Source organism: Rhinatrema bivittatum, chromosome 4, assembly GCF_901001135.1.
Source record: "Rhinatrema bivittatum chromosome 4, aRhiBiv1.1, whole genome shotgun sequence".
NCBI classification, from domain to species: Eukaryota; Metazoa; Chordata; class Amphibia; order Gymnophiona; family Rhinatrematidae; genus Rhinatrema; species Rhinatrema bivittatum.
The window spans coordinates 239,916,866-239,933,486 of record NC_042618.1 but is presented as its reverse complement, the minus strand read 5'-3'; the positions used below and the strand labels follow the sequence as shown (position 1 = coordinate 239,933,486).

Sequence of the window (16,621 nt, the reverse complement as noted above, 5' to 3'; positions counted from 1 at the left end):
TCTTCATCACTAGAAAGTTACCAAAATTTAACTGCACCTGACAACAAACTGTGAACTGGCTGAGACTCATGAGTTTATGTTCTGTTAATGCCTTGTATAGCTTAGAGGTAAGGGCCCTCAGATTTCAACTTTTTCAGGCCTAGTATTAATTACCAGTAACCAAGGGGGGGAAAAAACCCTAGGTAGTCACGTCAGAGGTCTCATAGCACCACAGCCCAGCAGGAATCAGTTTTGAATGACATGGAAGCCCAAAGAAACAGGAGAACATTTCTGGGCCAAAAACGTACCAACAACTGCATCCCAGACTCTCAGAATGACATGAAGGTGGAAAGCTAGAGCAATGTAGAAAGAGGATTCTGGTGATTTATTAGCTCCTTTCAGTTTGACAACACTTTTACTTTTAGGGACTGGATTATTAAAGCAGACTTCTTGTTAAAGGTAATTTTTGGGAAAAAAAAAATATATATATATATCCACCCACTCCACCCCTGAGCTAAAAGTGTTATGCATGCAGGAGCTCTAGCTGTAGGGCATGTTCAGGTTTTGTGTAAGACTGGCTCTTATTCCTGTCATATTTTCCGGCTGAGCAGCTCCCACCTAGGTGGGTGTTGGTGTGCTACAAACAAACACACACACCAGTGCTGGCTATACCTAGCAAATCAATTTCCATCTCAGCAGTCATTTGGAACATATACTCAGAATTTTATTTTTTTTTTTTGCTATCCTGTTTTGGTTTCCCTATTACACCATTTTGTTTGACTAAACAAATTCCATCTTTGCTTTTTTCAAAGCCCATCTCAAGTGTTTCTGGGTTAGCAGGATATTCAGTTTTGTTATGTATACTGAAAATTCTCAATATATGATTGTTTCTCTTCTAAACTATACTGTCAGCACATAGAAAAACAGAGACAAAACCACCATCATCCATGGAAGCACGCTAGGAACTGAGCCCTTATCCAGCCTCTGAAGTTCAGAGGGTTCCTGACCTGACACGTGTCTTCAACTATGCCGGGGCTTCAGAAGACATTCTCATGTACAAAACAGACTGCCCTTCTACTGGAATTACTGAGGTCGATATTCAGGGAGCTGGCAAGTGGGAAAGTTACCCTGATAGTTAGCAGAACAGACCTAGATAAGTGTTCCACTGAATATACCCCATTAAAGTTATCCAGATAACTTTAGGACAAGCATTTTTCCAGGTAACGAGAACACCAGAACTTACCAGTAAAAAATGTAACCATGCTGCGTCACCACCTTTTTTTATCTTGGTAAATTTTGCCTGGGGAAAGAGTTACTCAGGCAAAATTTAGCCAGTGAGTGGGGAAAAGTTTTCAAGTTTAAATTTTTGTTCAGGTATCAGCCACAGTTACCAGGACAAAGCCTTTGAATATCTATCTCATTATGTCTAATGTTTAAAATTATAATTTCCTCTGATAAAAACATGACCAAGGAAACTGTGCAACAGATTGGGTACACACTGAACTTTGGAGACTGGCAATGGACTACGACAGATGCTGCACATGCTTCTGAACCAGACATGCATGAGTTTCTTGAATGAAGACAGAGGTCCGTTTCAATTTTAACTCAAACAGCAAAATAGAACTCAGTAAAATAAATTAAAAAAAAAAAAAAAAAAAAAAAAAAGAATGTTTTCATGAGTTGATTTATTCTTTTGGATTAATTTTCACTTCAGCACTGTAGCTCTTTTGTTTTGTCTTCCTTTGTATAATTCCCATCAACAAGTTAAACTTTTTGTTAATGCTCCTTATGACTTTAAGATATCATATTCTCAAACAGATTGTTATAGAAACTGGAAAAAAAAGCAATGTATTTTAAGCAAATTTCTGTATATGTGCAAGACAACCTGATATTAGAGTCAAATCTAAGGATTCAAGCCCTGAAACATAAAGGGGCAGATTTTAAAACTTGCATGCGGGCGCAGATTTTTCTCGCAACCCAGCGCGAACAAATCTACACCTGATTTTATAACATGCACGCGCAGCTGCACGCATGTTATAAAATCCAGGGTCGGCGCGCGCAAAGGGGTGCACAATTGTGCAACTTGCGCGCACTGAGCCGCGCAGCCTGCCTCCATTCCCTCCGCCCCCCACACCTTCCCCTCCCTTCTCCTACCTAACCCACCCCCAGCCCTACCTAGAACCCCCCCTTACCTTTGTTGAAGAAGTTACACCTGGGCCACACCCCTCCCTGCCCCAGGACCACCCACGCCCCGCCCCTTTTTGCAAGCCCCGGGACATACGCGAGTCCCGGGGCTCGGCGCGCGCAGGGATAGGCAGGGGCTGCTTTTCGGGGGTTACGCGCACCCTTTGAAAATCTGCCCCAAAAGATATAGCTGCTCTCTCCTTGACAGCTTTCTTTTCCTCTTATTACTGATTGATGCAAAATGGATTCCATTGGTTTCAACTATAAACTTTAATCTCTCATGGACAAAGGCTTCCTATTTTAACAATGGAGACTTGAGCAAGAGACATACATGGAATTTATTCACTATAGCAATAGTCGCCAAACCTGTCCTGGTTGTTGGAGGAGCATGTATATAGTGTTTATTGTCTTTCTATCCTGATTTCCCATGTAAAGAATCCTTGCATGCTGCCACAGAAAAGCTCAGAGTCATTTTTGCTTCATGGTAAGTGTTTCTCCTGGAAACAGAGGGACCCCCACAGTTTAAACCCAGTTCTGACCCTGAACAAGACTGGGACAGACTGGTACTGAAGAAAAAGGGGACACTATCACCGGTGACCACACAGCCAGGCAGATTTTCAGGATGCCCACCATGAATATGCATGTGATCAATCTGCATACACTGTCTCCAGGGCATACTTATGTATCTCATACATATTCAAGACAGATACTCTGAAAACCCGAATGGCTGTGGGGGTCAATAGAATAGGTTTTGGAATCACTGCACCAAAGTATACTAAGTTTTGTCAAATACCTAAAATCTGCTAAGTTTTCAAAAAGTATTTATCCAACTAGGGATAAATACTCATCAGCCCGCGCCCAGGGACACAGCCATTTTAGAACATATGCGCGCATGATATAAAATAGATTCACCGCACGCAAATGCCGTTTCTGCCACACAAGTGGGAGGCTTTTTAAAAACGCATGCCGACACCATTATCAGTTTTCCCAGTTCGTTCAGGTAAACACTAAGGGGTAGATTTTCAAATACCGCGAATAGGCGTACTTTTGCTGGCGTATCAGGCGCAAGCAAAAGTACACGGGATTTTAGTAGATACGCGCGGAGCCGTGCGTATCCGCTAAAATCCTGGATCGGCGCGCGCAAGGCTATCGATTTCGTATAGCCGGCGCGCGCCGAGCCGCGCAGCCTACCCCCGTTCCCTCCGAGGCCGCTCCGAAATCGGAGCGGCCTCGGAGGGAATCCTCTAACGCCCTCCCCTCACCTTCCCCTCCCTTCCCCTACCTAACCCGCCCGCCCGGCCCTGTCTAAGCCCCCCCCTTACCTTTGTCGGGGGATTTACGCCTCCCGGAGGCGTAAATCCCCCGACAAAGGTAAAACGCCGCGCGGTTCGGGCCCGCCCCCAACACGCCCCCGATACGCCCCCTCCGAAAACCCCGGGACTTACGCGAGTCCCGGGGCTCTGCGCGCGCCGGTAGGCCTATGTAAAATAGGCCTATGTAAAATAGGCCTATGTAAAATAGGCCTACTGGCGCGCAGGGCCCTGCTCGCCTAAATCCGCCCGGATTTGGGCGGATTTAGGCAAGCAGGGCTCTTAAAATCCGCCCCTAGGACTTCAAACCTGCCTGCTAAATTAGCCTGCCTTCTCCGGGTAGACCCAATCCTTAAAGTTAAATAGACCAGTGGGGTTTTATTTCATAACTTGCATGTTATGCATAGCAGAATGTGGCAGGGGACCCCAGTACAAGCCTGTGCGTGTAAGTATTTATGTGCTAATTTCAAGTTAAAATCCAGAAACGCCCACATCCCACCCCTTTTTTTGAACTTTTCATTTGTGTGTGTAGAGGTAAGCATGTGCGTATCCAAACAGCTTTTAAAAGCTGCTCGGCACACAGTGGCCCGACTTGTGCGCGCCAGGCTTTTAAGATTCACCTTTAAGGGTCTGGCTTCCCCCAGGCTTTTTTTTCCACATTCTGTCACTATGGCAGCATTTCCCAACCTTTGAAGCCCAAGGGACACTTACATTACAAGAATGTGTGGTGCACCAAATGTGTGCAGTGAGGACACGGAAAGGACTCATAAGATCAAAAGAAAAGCCAGGGAAGCATTGAAAGCACCACTAGTCTCTCTCTTACAAAATGTGAAACAAAAAGGAGAGCGGGGGCAGACACAAAAATGTGTTACTGTGGGCCAGTTCCCTCTCTATACAAAAGTCCAGGAGAAGGGAGACAGTATAATGCAGGCAGCAGGTCGGTTAGTTACCTTGGCTGCTGCATGTGGTTGCTGCTACTGCCCCCCAACATTCGGAATGAGTCACATCTAGTGCTCAGTGCATGCCTGCCCTGTCTCACCGAGCCTAGGGATAAGACAAAGGCTTGGAGAACTCCTAGGAGGAAGATGGGAAGGTGCTGTGTGCATTGAACAAAGCAGAGCATGGCTGCCCATTATCTCACTCTAGGGCTCATGCTGTAGTTAGCAAGAGGCGGCATGTGTTTCCTGTAAGAAAACAAATGTTTCCTTGCAATCTATTTAAATTAGATAGCACTTTGTCCCATTTAACCAGAGTACCCAAACCAAACCAGACACATTCCATGTAACACGCTTAGCTTTTGTCCCCATTAGACATTCTATAAACAATTATAGAATGACCCCTCTTAATGTATAGGGTTTAAGCATGCGTCTTCTCCTCTTAAGAAACCAATCCCATAACTGATGGACTCATCGAAAAAGTTTGCTAGTCAGCAACCCTCACCTTCTGCCCTTCCCCTCCCAGTACCCTTCCCACCTCCCTTCTCTTTAGTCCTCATCTCCCTTTTCTATCCCTTCCCTACTTTCCCTTTCTGTTATCTATTATAGATAAGGAAGTATGATATCTCCAACTATGGGAGAATAGGAGTCAATTAGCACATGAGCAGATGCCATCCCCCAACCACATCTTTTCCACCATGTAAATCTTTTTATCTATCAAATCCAAAACATACAGCTGCATGTGTCTATGATGTATGCAATGCAATAATAACTCTGTACCATTCAACTCAACGAGATACTGTCTAAGAAAATGAGAAACGTAAGGTGTACAATTTAAAAGAAACCATAACTCCTATGGAGTCACTCATAACTTTTGTTTAGCTGTTACGCTGTTCTCAGCAGGGCTACTCTTAACATGTTTATCTGATCTTCCTGAATGCTGATCCATCCACTCGAATCGTTCTCATGCCCAAGTCACTGCACTTAAGAGCCATGTTCCTTTGTTGTCATGCAGCATGTCACACATTAAAACTTGGGGAAATTAAGCTAATTATGAACCCTCTTAGGAAGTTGCCATGGAGATTAGATATCTTCCTTTGTCAGAAAGCACAGCATCCACTCCACTCTTGTTCAATGAGATAGTGTGTCAACAAACCTCTTCGCCACCTCGACAAAATCAAATATGTACATCTCATTTCCTCTTCATATCTTAAGATGTGCATGTAATGCACTTGCTTCTCCACTAATGTGGAACACACCGGCATAAATGCCTTGTGGTGAGAAGACCCTTTAAATGAGTAATCCTAGAAAATTCTGATGGGACCATTCTTGTATTGCAGATTAATTTCCAGTAGGCTTGCAAGATGAGCTGTTTATGGCCAAAGTTTAATATCCTGGCCATTATCACTCTAGGCCTCCCATTTTCCATCTTTATTTGCTCCCAATCTGTGCACTCCAACACTGAAAAGGCTTTGCAGGTCAAGTAAGCCTAAAACTGCTGGTAACCATGTGGTGGATAAATGTCTGCTAATTTGCCTCTCCAATATCCTTGGTAAAGCCCACAAATCTCAAATTATTGTGGCGGGGGTGATTTTCTAACTCTAATTTTTTCATCTTGTGCCAAAATGAGTTTTTCCAGCCTTTGAATCTTTCCCATGGCCGCCAAACCATAGTCTTCGATTACAGAAACTCAACCCTCAATTGCTTCCATACAGGGCCCAAATTCCAAGAAGGTGGCCTGTACATTATTTGCACCGAGATCGCATCAGCTTACTGGTTATTGCCGCTGTCACCACTTCTATGATTTCAGTAATCATCGTTCCTTCCACTAGCTGTGATGCATTTTTCTCCTTTTCTGCAGTGGCCATCTTATCAGCTGGCTTTGGTTTTTCTCTCTTTTTCACTGAATTTCCCCAGCATGCCACCCCGAGATTTATTCATATAGTGATCAATTGACATATATATCAATCTAAGGCAACAGTGTTATTACAGTGGGTAGCAACTGCTGGTCCATGCAGATTACCCCTATGCCTTCTGTTACAGGTAGTTTTCCTTGCAAATATCTTTGGGAGCTGTCAAATGTTATTACATCTTTTTCGAACACTTACAGTATGTTTCTTTTTAGACTCAAAGAAGTCTCATGGCCCTGTAGCTCTAGGGTCACAGAGAAGATGCCTACCCTTGTCTTGAGGGTTTCTAAGGGACAATCATCCTCTCCTATGCTGTTTGCCCTGTCTTGTAGTCAACTTTACAGTCTTATATGTGTGTGTACTTATGGCTATTTTACAAAATTCTCACATTACGTGCCAAGAAGTGGCAATAGTGCAGGATATAAGTTTTTAAATAAATAAATTATTCTTTTCTGTTTTTGTTTTGCAGGGTTATACTTAGCCTCTAGGTTTTCCTAGTTGATCTACAATTTTGTGGGCTCTGTATAAAGTATGATTTATTTACCCGATTGTCATTTTTATGCTGGATTTTCTTTACTTTATATATTTCTTCCTTTACAAGATATACTTGATTTTTTTTTTATTTCCTTTTTTTATTAAAAGTGTGCACAAGGTTGAAGAACGCACATACTTTTACTCATGGACTGCAAAGGGTCAGGAATTATAATAATTTTGAATATTCAAAACAAAGTACATTGGTTTTGTGCAGAAAAATTATTTGTAGAGAAAGCAGATGCAAATCTCTGCACATATTTTTTTTTTAGGCTCATCAGTGTAGTTTTGCTTTATAAGTGCAAACCCTGCAGGTAAAAGCACTCACAGAGTTTGCACCACCGTGACCAGGTTTCATCATTTACCTTTTTTTTGGGGGGGGGGGGGGGGGAAGTGTATACACACACACACACACATATATATATATACACACACACACACACACACACATGTGTGTGCACGCGTGTGCACGTATATAACATAAGAACATAAGAAAATGCCATACTGGGTCAGACCAAGGGTCCATCAAGCCCAGCATCCTGCTTCCAACAGTGGCCAATCCAGGCCACAAGAACCTGGCAAGTACCCAAAAACTAAGTCTATTCCATGTTACCATTGCTAATGGCAGTGACTATTCTCTAGGTCAGAGCTTTCCAAAGTGTGTGTCGCGACACTTTAGTGTGTCGCCTGCAGTGTGCTGCGCAAGCCCGGTGCACTTAATTCAGAGAGTTAGGTGACTAGATTGACTGTGGATCAATGGCTAAAGCAGAGATGTTTACCTGTAACAGGTGTTCTCAGAGGACAGCAGGATGTTAGTCCTCACACATGGGTGACATCATCAGATGGAGCCTCGATACGGAAAACTTATGTCAAAGTTTCTAGAGCTTTAACTAGGCATACTGAGCATGCCATCATTCCCTATACCATGCGTTGCGGGGTCCCACTTCAGTCTTGTAACATAGAATTACGAATGAAAATAAAGAGGAGAAACCCAAGTATGTTGGGTGGTGGGTGGGTTTTGTGAGTACTAACATCCTGCTGACCTTGGAGAACACCTGTTAGAGGTAAGCAACTCTGCTTTGAGGACAAGCACGATGATAGTCCTTACACATGGGTGAATACCTAGCTACAGGCTGCTCACTAACACAAAAGAGGACCAACAGACACCTAACCAGGTGCCAATGGGCACAACACCACTGGTGCTGTTGGTAATAGAGGGGGAGACACCCTGAATACAAACAACAGGGCCTAGGTTGGGAGAGTTGGGTTCTACACCTCAAACAGGTTCCGAAGGATAGACTAGCTGAACCTACTGTCACATCGGCCAACCCTATCCAGACAGTAATGGGATGTAAATGTGTACAGAGAACTCCTCGTTGCAGCCAGCCATGCAGATCTTCTCCACGGGAACTGCTCGCAAGTGGGTCATGGACACTGCCATGGCTCTGACAGAATGAGCCTTGACATGACATTCAAGATGCAGTCCCACCTGGGCATAACAGACGGAGATGCAATCTGCTAGCCAACTGGAAATAGTCTGTGTGGCAACAACAACGCCCAACCTATTCTTATCAAAAGAAACAAAAAGTTGGGCGGACTGTCTATGAGCCTTCTGTCTGAAGTGGTCAGATGCCAAGGCTCGCTTGCAGTCCAAACTGTGCAGTGCTCATTCGCCTTGGTGCAAATGGGGCCTGGGAAAGTATATTGGCAGGATGATTAACTAGTTAAGATGGAAATCTGTCATCACCTTAGGCAGGAACTTAGGGTGCATATGCAAGACCACCCTGTCGTGATAAAATTTAGTATAATGTGGATAAGACACTAAGGCCTGGAGCTCGCTGACCCTGCATGCTGAAGTGCCTGCCACCGAAAATATGACCTTCCAGGTCAGGTACTTCAAGTCACAAGTGAGCAGCAGTTTGAAAAGAGCTTTCATCAGCTGAGCTAACACCACGTTGAGGTCCTAAGACACAGCAAGAGGCCTTATGGGAGGCTTCAACTGAAGCAGGCCCCGCATGAAACGTACAACTAAAGGCTATACAGAGATGGGCGTACCATCTACACCATGGTGGTATGTGCCAACTGCACTCAGATGAACTCTAACAGAGTTGGTTTTCAAGCCAGATAGGTTTAGAAGGTAAACAGCAGTTTAGGATTTAGGGCTTTCTGCTCACACCACACAGAAAATCTCTTCCACTTCAGTATGTAGGACTTTCTAGTGGAGGCTTTCTAGAAGCCACCAGAATCCGAGACACATCATCTGAAAGATCAAGTGGCTGCAGAATCAACCTCTCAACATCCAGGCTGTGAGCAACAGATCCTGGAAGGTAAGGTGCCACAGATTAACCTGATCTTGCATGGTGAGATTTGGAGAAGTCCCAAGACTGATCGCTTTCTGGATGGACTACTTGTGCAGGAGCAGGAATCAGACCTGTCTCAGCCAATGAGGATCATAGTCCCTCTGTTCTTGCAAACCTTCAAAAGAGTCTTCGCCACTAAGGGAATCATAAGATATGCATAAAGAAGACTCTTGCCCCAATGATAGACAAGGGCGTCGGAGGCTGGTTTGCTGTCTGACCTGTACAGGAAGCAGAACCAAGGATCCTTTGTGTTGCAGGGGGATGCAAACAGATCTACTTCTGGGCTCCCCCAGAGGTGGAATACCAGATTTGCTAACCGCCCCCCCCCTCCCCCCCGGGGTCCAGGGTCCACTTGTGGGGTCAGAAGGCTCAAATCAGCCTGTCTACTTCCACGTTCTCCGTCCAGGTACAGGGCTCATGACAAGATCTGGACCGCTTCCTGACACAGGAGGGACGATTGCGTGCCTCTCTGCTTGTTTACATACAACATGGCTACTTGATTGTCTGTCTGGATCAGGACAACTTTGCTGGATAGCTGATCTCTGAAAGCCCATAGTGCATATCTGATCGCCTGAAGCTCCAGGAAGTTGGATTGACAAGAATGTTCCTGAACAGACCAAAAGTCCCTGGGTACTGAGTCTATCTACATGAGCTCTCCACCCCGGGGTAGATGCATCTGTAGTTAGGACAATTTGAGTGGGGAGACTCCTAAACGAGATCCACTGTTCCAGACATGAAAGTACCTAACATCAGGACAATGAGTTCCGGAGAGATGGGGCAACTAAGATGCAATCCTGGAGGCTCTGAATGTGGTGCCACTAGACCTCAGAGTCCACTGGGCTCTGCGCACATGTAAATGTGCAAGGGAGTAACAGACAGTTGTGGCTATATGGTCCAACAGCCTCAACATGTGATAGGCAGATACCTGCTGGCTCTGTTTAATCTCTGCCGCAATGGTCGCCCTGGCGACAGCCCTCTTCCGGGGCAAAAAGGCCTTGGCTTGAGCCATGTGTGGCAGGGCTCCTATGAAGGGCAACTGAGGTGACGAGCTGAGATAGGACTTTGGGTAGTTGAGAACGAACCCTAGTGAATCCAAACCCGAATGATCAAGCGCATGGACCTTATTGCCCCTGCCTGAGATATGCTCCTGACCAGCCAATTGTCCAGATGCTGGAAGACATACACTCCCAGTCTGCAGAGCTGTGCCACCACCACAGTCAGGCATCTTGTGAAGACCCATGGGGCGGACACGAGCCCGAACAACAACAGTCAGTACTGGAAGTGTTGCCTTCCCACCACAAAATCGGAGATACTTCCTGTGACTGGGGAAAATCCCAATGTGAGTGTATATGTCCTTTAGGTTGAGGGAGCATAGCCAGACCCCTTTTCACAACTGGGGGATCAAGGTACCCTGGGAAACAGTCTTGAACTTTTCTTTTTTTTTAGAAACTTGTTCTTTTTTTTTAGAAACTTGTTCAAGGTCCTTAGGTCTAGGATGGGACGGAGAAGTCTTGTTCTCTCTGGAATCAGGAAGTACCTGGAGTAGAATCCCTGCCTCTTTGGCTTGTGGTACGGGCTCGAACACTCTGGCAGTTAAGAGCTAGGAAAGCTCCGCTTGTAGTACCCCAGTATGGGCACGGAGGGCAATTTGGCAGGACACCCAACAGATTCAATTCCTGCCCCTGATGGACAATGGACAGAATCCACTGGTCTGAGGTTACACTAGGCCACTGGTTCGCAAAGAACTTCAGCCTGCTCCAAAATGGAGGGTCCATCATCCTGGATATGGGCAACTGGCTTATGCTTCCTATGGTCCAGTCAAATCCCAGTTGACTGAGGAGCTGGCTGAGGCTTGAGGGCTCTCTGCTGCATTGAATGGCTGTGGAAGCTCTGATAGTGTTGACAGGATCAAGGCGGAGGATAGTACTTCTGGTGAAAGAGAGACTTCCTGGGCCCCAGTCTTGTTGGCCTCCTGGATGAGGATGAGGAGTCCGGAGTACTAGTGGAGAGTCTCATAGTGGTCCCAAAGATGGGACACAGCATCCCTCACTCTATCTCTGAAGAGATTCTCTTCAGTGCACGGCACATCAGCGAGTCTTTCCTGTACCTCCAGTCAAAGATCAGAAGCCCGCAGCCATGCCATTCTGCGGGCACCGATTCCTGCTGCAGAGGCTCTCAATGCCACCTCGAAAACATCGAAGGCCACATGGACCTTGTGTTTTCTGTACTCCAGACCCATGGTACACCAGCAACATGAGAGGGTCTTGCTGTTGAGGTAGCTGCTCAGCCACCTCCTGCACTTGTTTCCAGATGTCCCGCGATTACTGGCTCATGTAGAGCTGGTAGGTAGCGATGTGGGCAATAAGCATGGTGCCCTGGAACATCTTCCTCCCAAGAGCATCCATCACTCAGTGGTCCTTTCCTGGAGGTGCCAAGGAATGGATCTGAGAGCACTTGGCCCTCGAGAGAGGATTCAACCACCACTGACTGGTGAGGCAGCTGACTCTTATCAAATCCAGCAGCCTTCTGGATGAGCTAGACCTGTCCACCTTCTTGTTAGCGGAAGGCATTGTGAGGGGTGTTCCAATATCCTCCTCAGCAACTCCTTAAGGATCTTGTGTATCACTTAGGAAGCTCCACAAACTGGAGGATCTCAAGCATTTTTTCCCTAGCATCCTCCTCAGTCAAAAGTTGAAAAGGGATGGCCTCCGCCATGACCCTCACAAACCCTGCAAAGGTTAAGTCCTCAAGTGGAGGATTCCTTCGTTCATCTGGAAAAGGGTCTGACAGGAGACCATCAGAGCTCTCCTCGGAGGACTCTGTTGGAGCATCCCCACAGTGGTCATAGGGACCCTCATCCTCACTGTATGCTACAGGGGATGGGGCCCTAGGTGCTCGATCTATGTCCAGAGGTGCAGGCACTGGTTGAAGTGGACAGAGGGCTACAGGCCTCGACTTCTCTGCAGGCCTCGGTGGAGCTTCCTCGGTGGAGGGACTGGCAACGACAACCACATCGGTAGGGGGGAGGGCTTGGTGCCCCGCCGGGCAACAATGCTGTCCTAGGAACAGTCACCAGCTGGATTGGTAACACCAATGAGTACACAGCTTCTCCAGAAGCGGTACTAAGATGGGCAGCACCGGCTCCGGTGCCACAGGAATGAAGCCCTGCAGCGCCCACTCCACCGCCAGCTGGACTTGGTGCTCCAGCTCCTCCTAAAACGTTGCCAATGTCAATACCAACAGAGGAAGGAGGGGTGGCCAGATCTTCTTCAGACACAATATAGGGATCAGTGACTGGCACCAGGACTGGTGAAAACCACATTGCGGACCCCCGGGATTGACGGAGGATGGGCTCTCCTCACCGCAGGATCGCTTCGGGGGCATCGCAGCAAAAGCCATGCATCAATGGGTACCAGTGCTGATGCTTCTTAGGTTCCCCTTTATGCTCAGCCTGTTCTTTCCCCACTGCAGAGATCAAAGACAACAAATCTGGTGTCCTTGGCCTGGAGGAGATAGACAACAGTTGGTCTCCGGTGCCCCTATCCACCAGCGGCATCAACAGAACCGACAGTCCAGCCAGTCGATGGCGTGGTATCCATCATTGCGGCTCCAAGGTCCTTCGATGCTGATGCCACTGGCCCAGACTTCCTCAACCTGAAGAGCTGATACATCTTGAGTCAAAGCAGACTTCCCTTCAGGGTCATCTGGGTGCATAAGCGGCAATCCCGGACATCATGTGATATGCCCAGGCACACACACACACCTCATGAGAATCAAGGATAGACATGGTCCTTGGGCCTGGGAGCATCAGCGGAAACTGGGTTGCCATAATGGGGCAAAACAAAAGGGCCACAAAGTCAAAAGTGATGGCGGTAGGCACCAAAGCACTGCCACCACGGGGGGGAGAATAGACTGCGAAAGAAGAAAAAAAAACAAAACCACACAAAACTTATCTGAAACACTGAAAACCCTAACTAGGGACATTACGGGAAGGCAGCGAGAAGGACCCAGCGACAGATCAAAGGGAAAAAACCATGAAACGTGAAGAGCAAAACGTTTTCCACAAGGGAAAAAACAGCCAAAGTGAGCTCAAACACACCACGAGGCTTAGAGCTCCACAAAAAAGAAGAGACTGAAGAGGGACTCCGCGTGGTATAGGGTATGCTGGGCATGCTCAGGGTGCCTAGTCAAAGTTCTAGAAATTGACATAAGTTTTCTGCATCAGGGCTCCAGCTGATGATGTCACCCATGTGTGAGGACTACCATCCATCCTGCTTGTCCTCAGAGAAATATAGCTCCTGTAAATGTGAGTAAAGTCAGGTCTGGGAGATAAGTTAGGCATCCAAACTTAGGCAAAGTGATAGCTGTCCTATACCTAGGTCTTATCCTTCTACCTCAAGACCAGCAATCAGCACCCCCTTCATCTTGATCCCCTGGTAAACAAACCCCTCTTCTCCCCACTGCCATTCCCTCCACCCTCCCAGGCAAGAAAGACTCTCTAACAACTCACCTCCAAAAAGATCCCAGCTCCCTGGGCAATCCATACCCATCTAAAATCTCAACACCCAATTCTGGAGGGCCTTCTGTCTCTACCAGCAGGAGGGACATGCTGTGTCTCCTACTGGCACTGCTTATTTATATAGAATGCTGCCACCTAAAAGCACTGCTAGTTGGCACCGTCCTGCATAGCTCAGTAATACCAACAACTGGCAGAGAGGGAACATAAGAACAGCCATACTGGGTCAGATCCATTGAGCCCAGCATCCTGTCTCTAACAGTGGCCAAAATCCAAAAAGCACAGGAGCAGAGGCAGCACACAAACTATATATCAAATCCCAAAAGAGTGCTGAAGCGAATTGACATAGTCTAATAGTCAAAGATTCCAATCAAACAGTTTTATTGTTTCAAATCTGGCAACTCCACTGTAAACACTGTTGTATTTCAGAGGGTCCCCCGACACGGGCCCTTTCCTTTGGCTTGGCAACATCTCTTCATACCTTCACCAAGGTGACAGTGGCCGCATTGAGAAGGGAGGGTGTGTTGGTGCATTCAGATCTGGACGGGCGCCTAAAGTCTTTGGGATGAGTGGTGTTTCTGGTGAGGAACTATCTAATCCCTTCTCAGATTCTGGAGTATCTAGGGGTTTGCTTAGACATGCCAGTGGGATGAGTATTTCTTGATGAGGAGAGGCTGCAGCATCAGGTTTTGGCATCTGCTAAGGCTTCCGGTGCCCAAGGTCTGGGACTATCTGCAGGACTTGGGCTCTATGGCTTCAACACTGGAGCTAGTGCATTGGGCTTTAGTAGAGCGCTACACACTTGCGCCAGGCTTTATCGCTTGGATGTCGAAGCTCTGACTTCCATGAAACTATTTTTATGAAACCATTCCATATCTTAGCTAGAATAGTTTCCCCCTTCCAAGTTTGTTTTTATGATTGCTATTATTGACCAACCCATAACCTAGCTAGAATAGTTTCCCCCTTCCAAGTTTCATGTACCCATTGTTCCATGTACCGCCTCCGGGTGAATTCACTTCTCTGTTTTATCGTTTCATTGTAAACCGATGTGATTTGTATTTCATACAGGAACACCAGTATATAAAAATTAAAAATAAATAAATAAATAAAATAAATAAACTTGGAAAGTAAAGTGTGTGTTGCGAGCGGGACTCTTGGGGTCCCACCCAGTTGGAGCAAGCTTAGGTACATCCCAGGAGTCTGGTCTGATCTAGATACGTACATGGAAAGGAAAATTGGTTCTTACCTGCTAATTTTCATTCATGTAGTACCACAGATCAATCCAGAGACCCACCAGTATACTGGAGGGGGAGTCTTCCACTCATTCTCAAAGTTCTATTAAGCTGTTCTATTAAGTTAAGTGGAGTTGGGAAATAAGTTGTCCCGTTTGGGCAATCTCACCTTCCTCCTAGAGGGAGAGATTCCATTTGGTTTATTAAGTGGTGCTTTCATTTTGGCTTGGGTCAGGTCAATACTAAAGGGACTACAGGTGGCACACTAGGTTAAATATAGTGTCAGTAAAACTGCCTGTCTCCATCTGCTGGTAGGGATGAAAGAGTTTACATATGCACGTAACATTTCCCTCCAAACTTTCTGCTCACAGTTTGGCAAGTGTAATTGCGTGCAGATAGTACAGATGGGATAAATTTTCCAAAGGCAGAAGTATGCATATTCGCTTCTCCTTGAAAACTGGTGTAACATGTGTGTGTGTTTGCCATCTTATTTATGTGGACTGTTATAAGATTACCCACTTAGAGGCATGGGGCAATAATTTAACTTTCTCTTATATACCTAACCGACATCAGCACCCATTACTGAATAGTCTCCATTGGGTCTACACAAAGGTAATTTGTAATCTGTGAGTTCTGCCAAACAAAACTAGAATAGTGTTCCTTTGGGAGTTAAGTGCTTCCAGGCCCTTTTTTTTTTATGAGAAAGGCATCATATAAATACCAAAACGTATTATCTATATCTAAATGACGATACAAACTGGTTGAAGGCTCTTACCTTTCCTTTCTTACATACATCTCCCACTCCAACACAAGTCAGCTGAAAAAGAAAAGAAGACTGGTGTTATACTGACTCCTGGATACTTCAAGGCAATTTGTAATTCTGATTGAGCCAAGGGACATCCAATGAACCTGGAGAAGCCACATTTAGGCCACATTTCTAAAAGAGACGTTACAAGGGAGAGCTTTGTTTGTATGAATACTGAACAACCCTTATTGTGGAATCGCAGGGCCCTGCCTATATCAGAGTTTTCTGTTCTTTGAGGCTAGGAGAGGCACAAGATTAGGGAGGTGGTGACCTTCTTGCCTCCTGTAGAGGGAGGACGATTTTTACTGCAGTGCAAGCCCTGCTGTTAAAAAGAGCACCAAGTACGTTGGTAAACTAAGTGATACGCCCAATGGGAAATGGACTGAAAGCACCAGCAGCTCACTTCCAGAACTGCTAACCTGCTTCCACGTCATCATGAAATATTAGTCCAGTTCTTATTTTACAAATCCTATCCCAATGAATTCTGCAGGAAAATAAGGGAGGCAAACCAGAACTACACTTACACTCCATAGAACATGGGCACAGGTGTTAGCATGCCCTATGGGATGAAGACAGCCCTCTTTTTTTTCAGGGGGGGGGGTTTAATTAGATATACAAGTATAATTCAATCCGTATTCTCCTGCAGAATGGAAGAGAGTAATAGAATATATGTGCTTATATGTAAACCATTGTGATGGTGCATTACTAAACGACAGTATATAAAAGATTTTAAATAAATAAATAAATAATGAACTTGGCCAAAAAAAAAAAAAGAGCATGCCTCCCTAAATCTACAATTTTCTCAATTCCATGCCTTCTTTTTTTAATTGAATCTATAGTTTCAGGTCTGACAAGCTGG

The 16,621-nt window shown here is 45.8% G+C and overlaps 1 protein-coding gene across 2 annotated transcripts in view; it reads right to left on the bottom strand.

The window, feature by feature from the left end:
• Positions 1 to 16,621, bottom strand: part of ITFG2 (integrin alpha FG-GAP repeat containing 2) — a 121,720-nt gene that overhangs the window by 89,224 nt on the left and 15,875 nt on the right. For both annotated transcript variants that reach the window (XM_029599955.1, XM_029599956.1), the window contains exon 3: positions 15,733 to 15,774. In XM_029599955.1, coding sequence (XP_029455815.1) covers positions 15,733 to 15,774 — 42 coding nt within the window. The remainder of the gene's footprint in view (positions 1 to 15,732; positions 15,775 to 16,621) is intronic.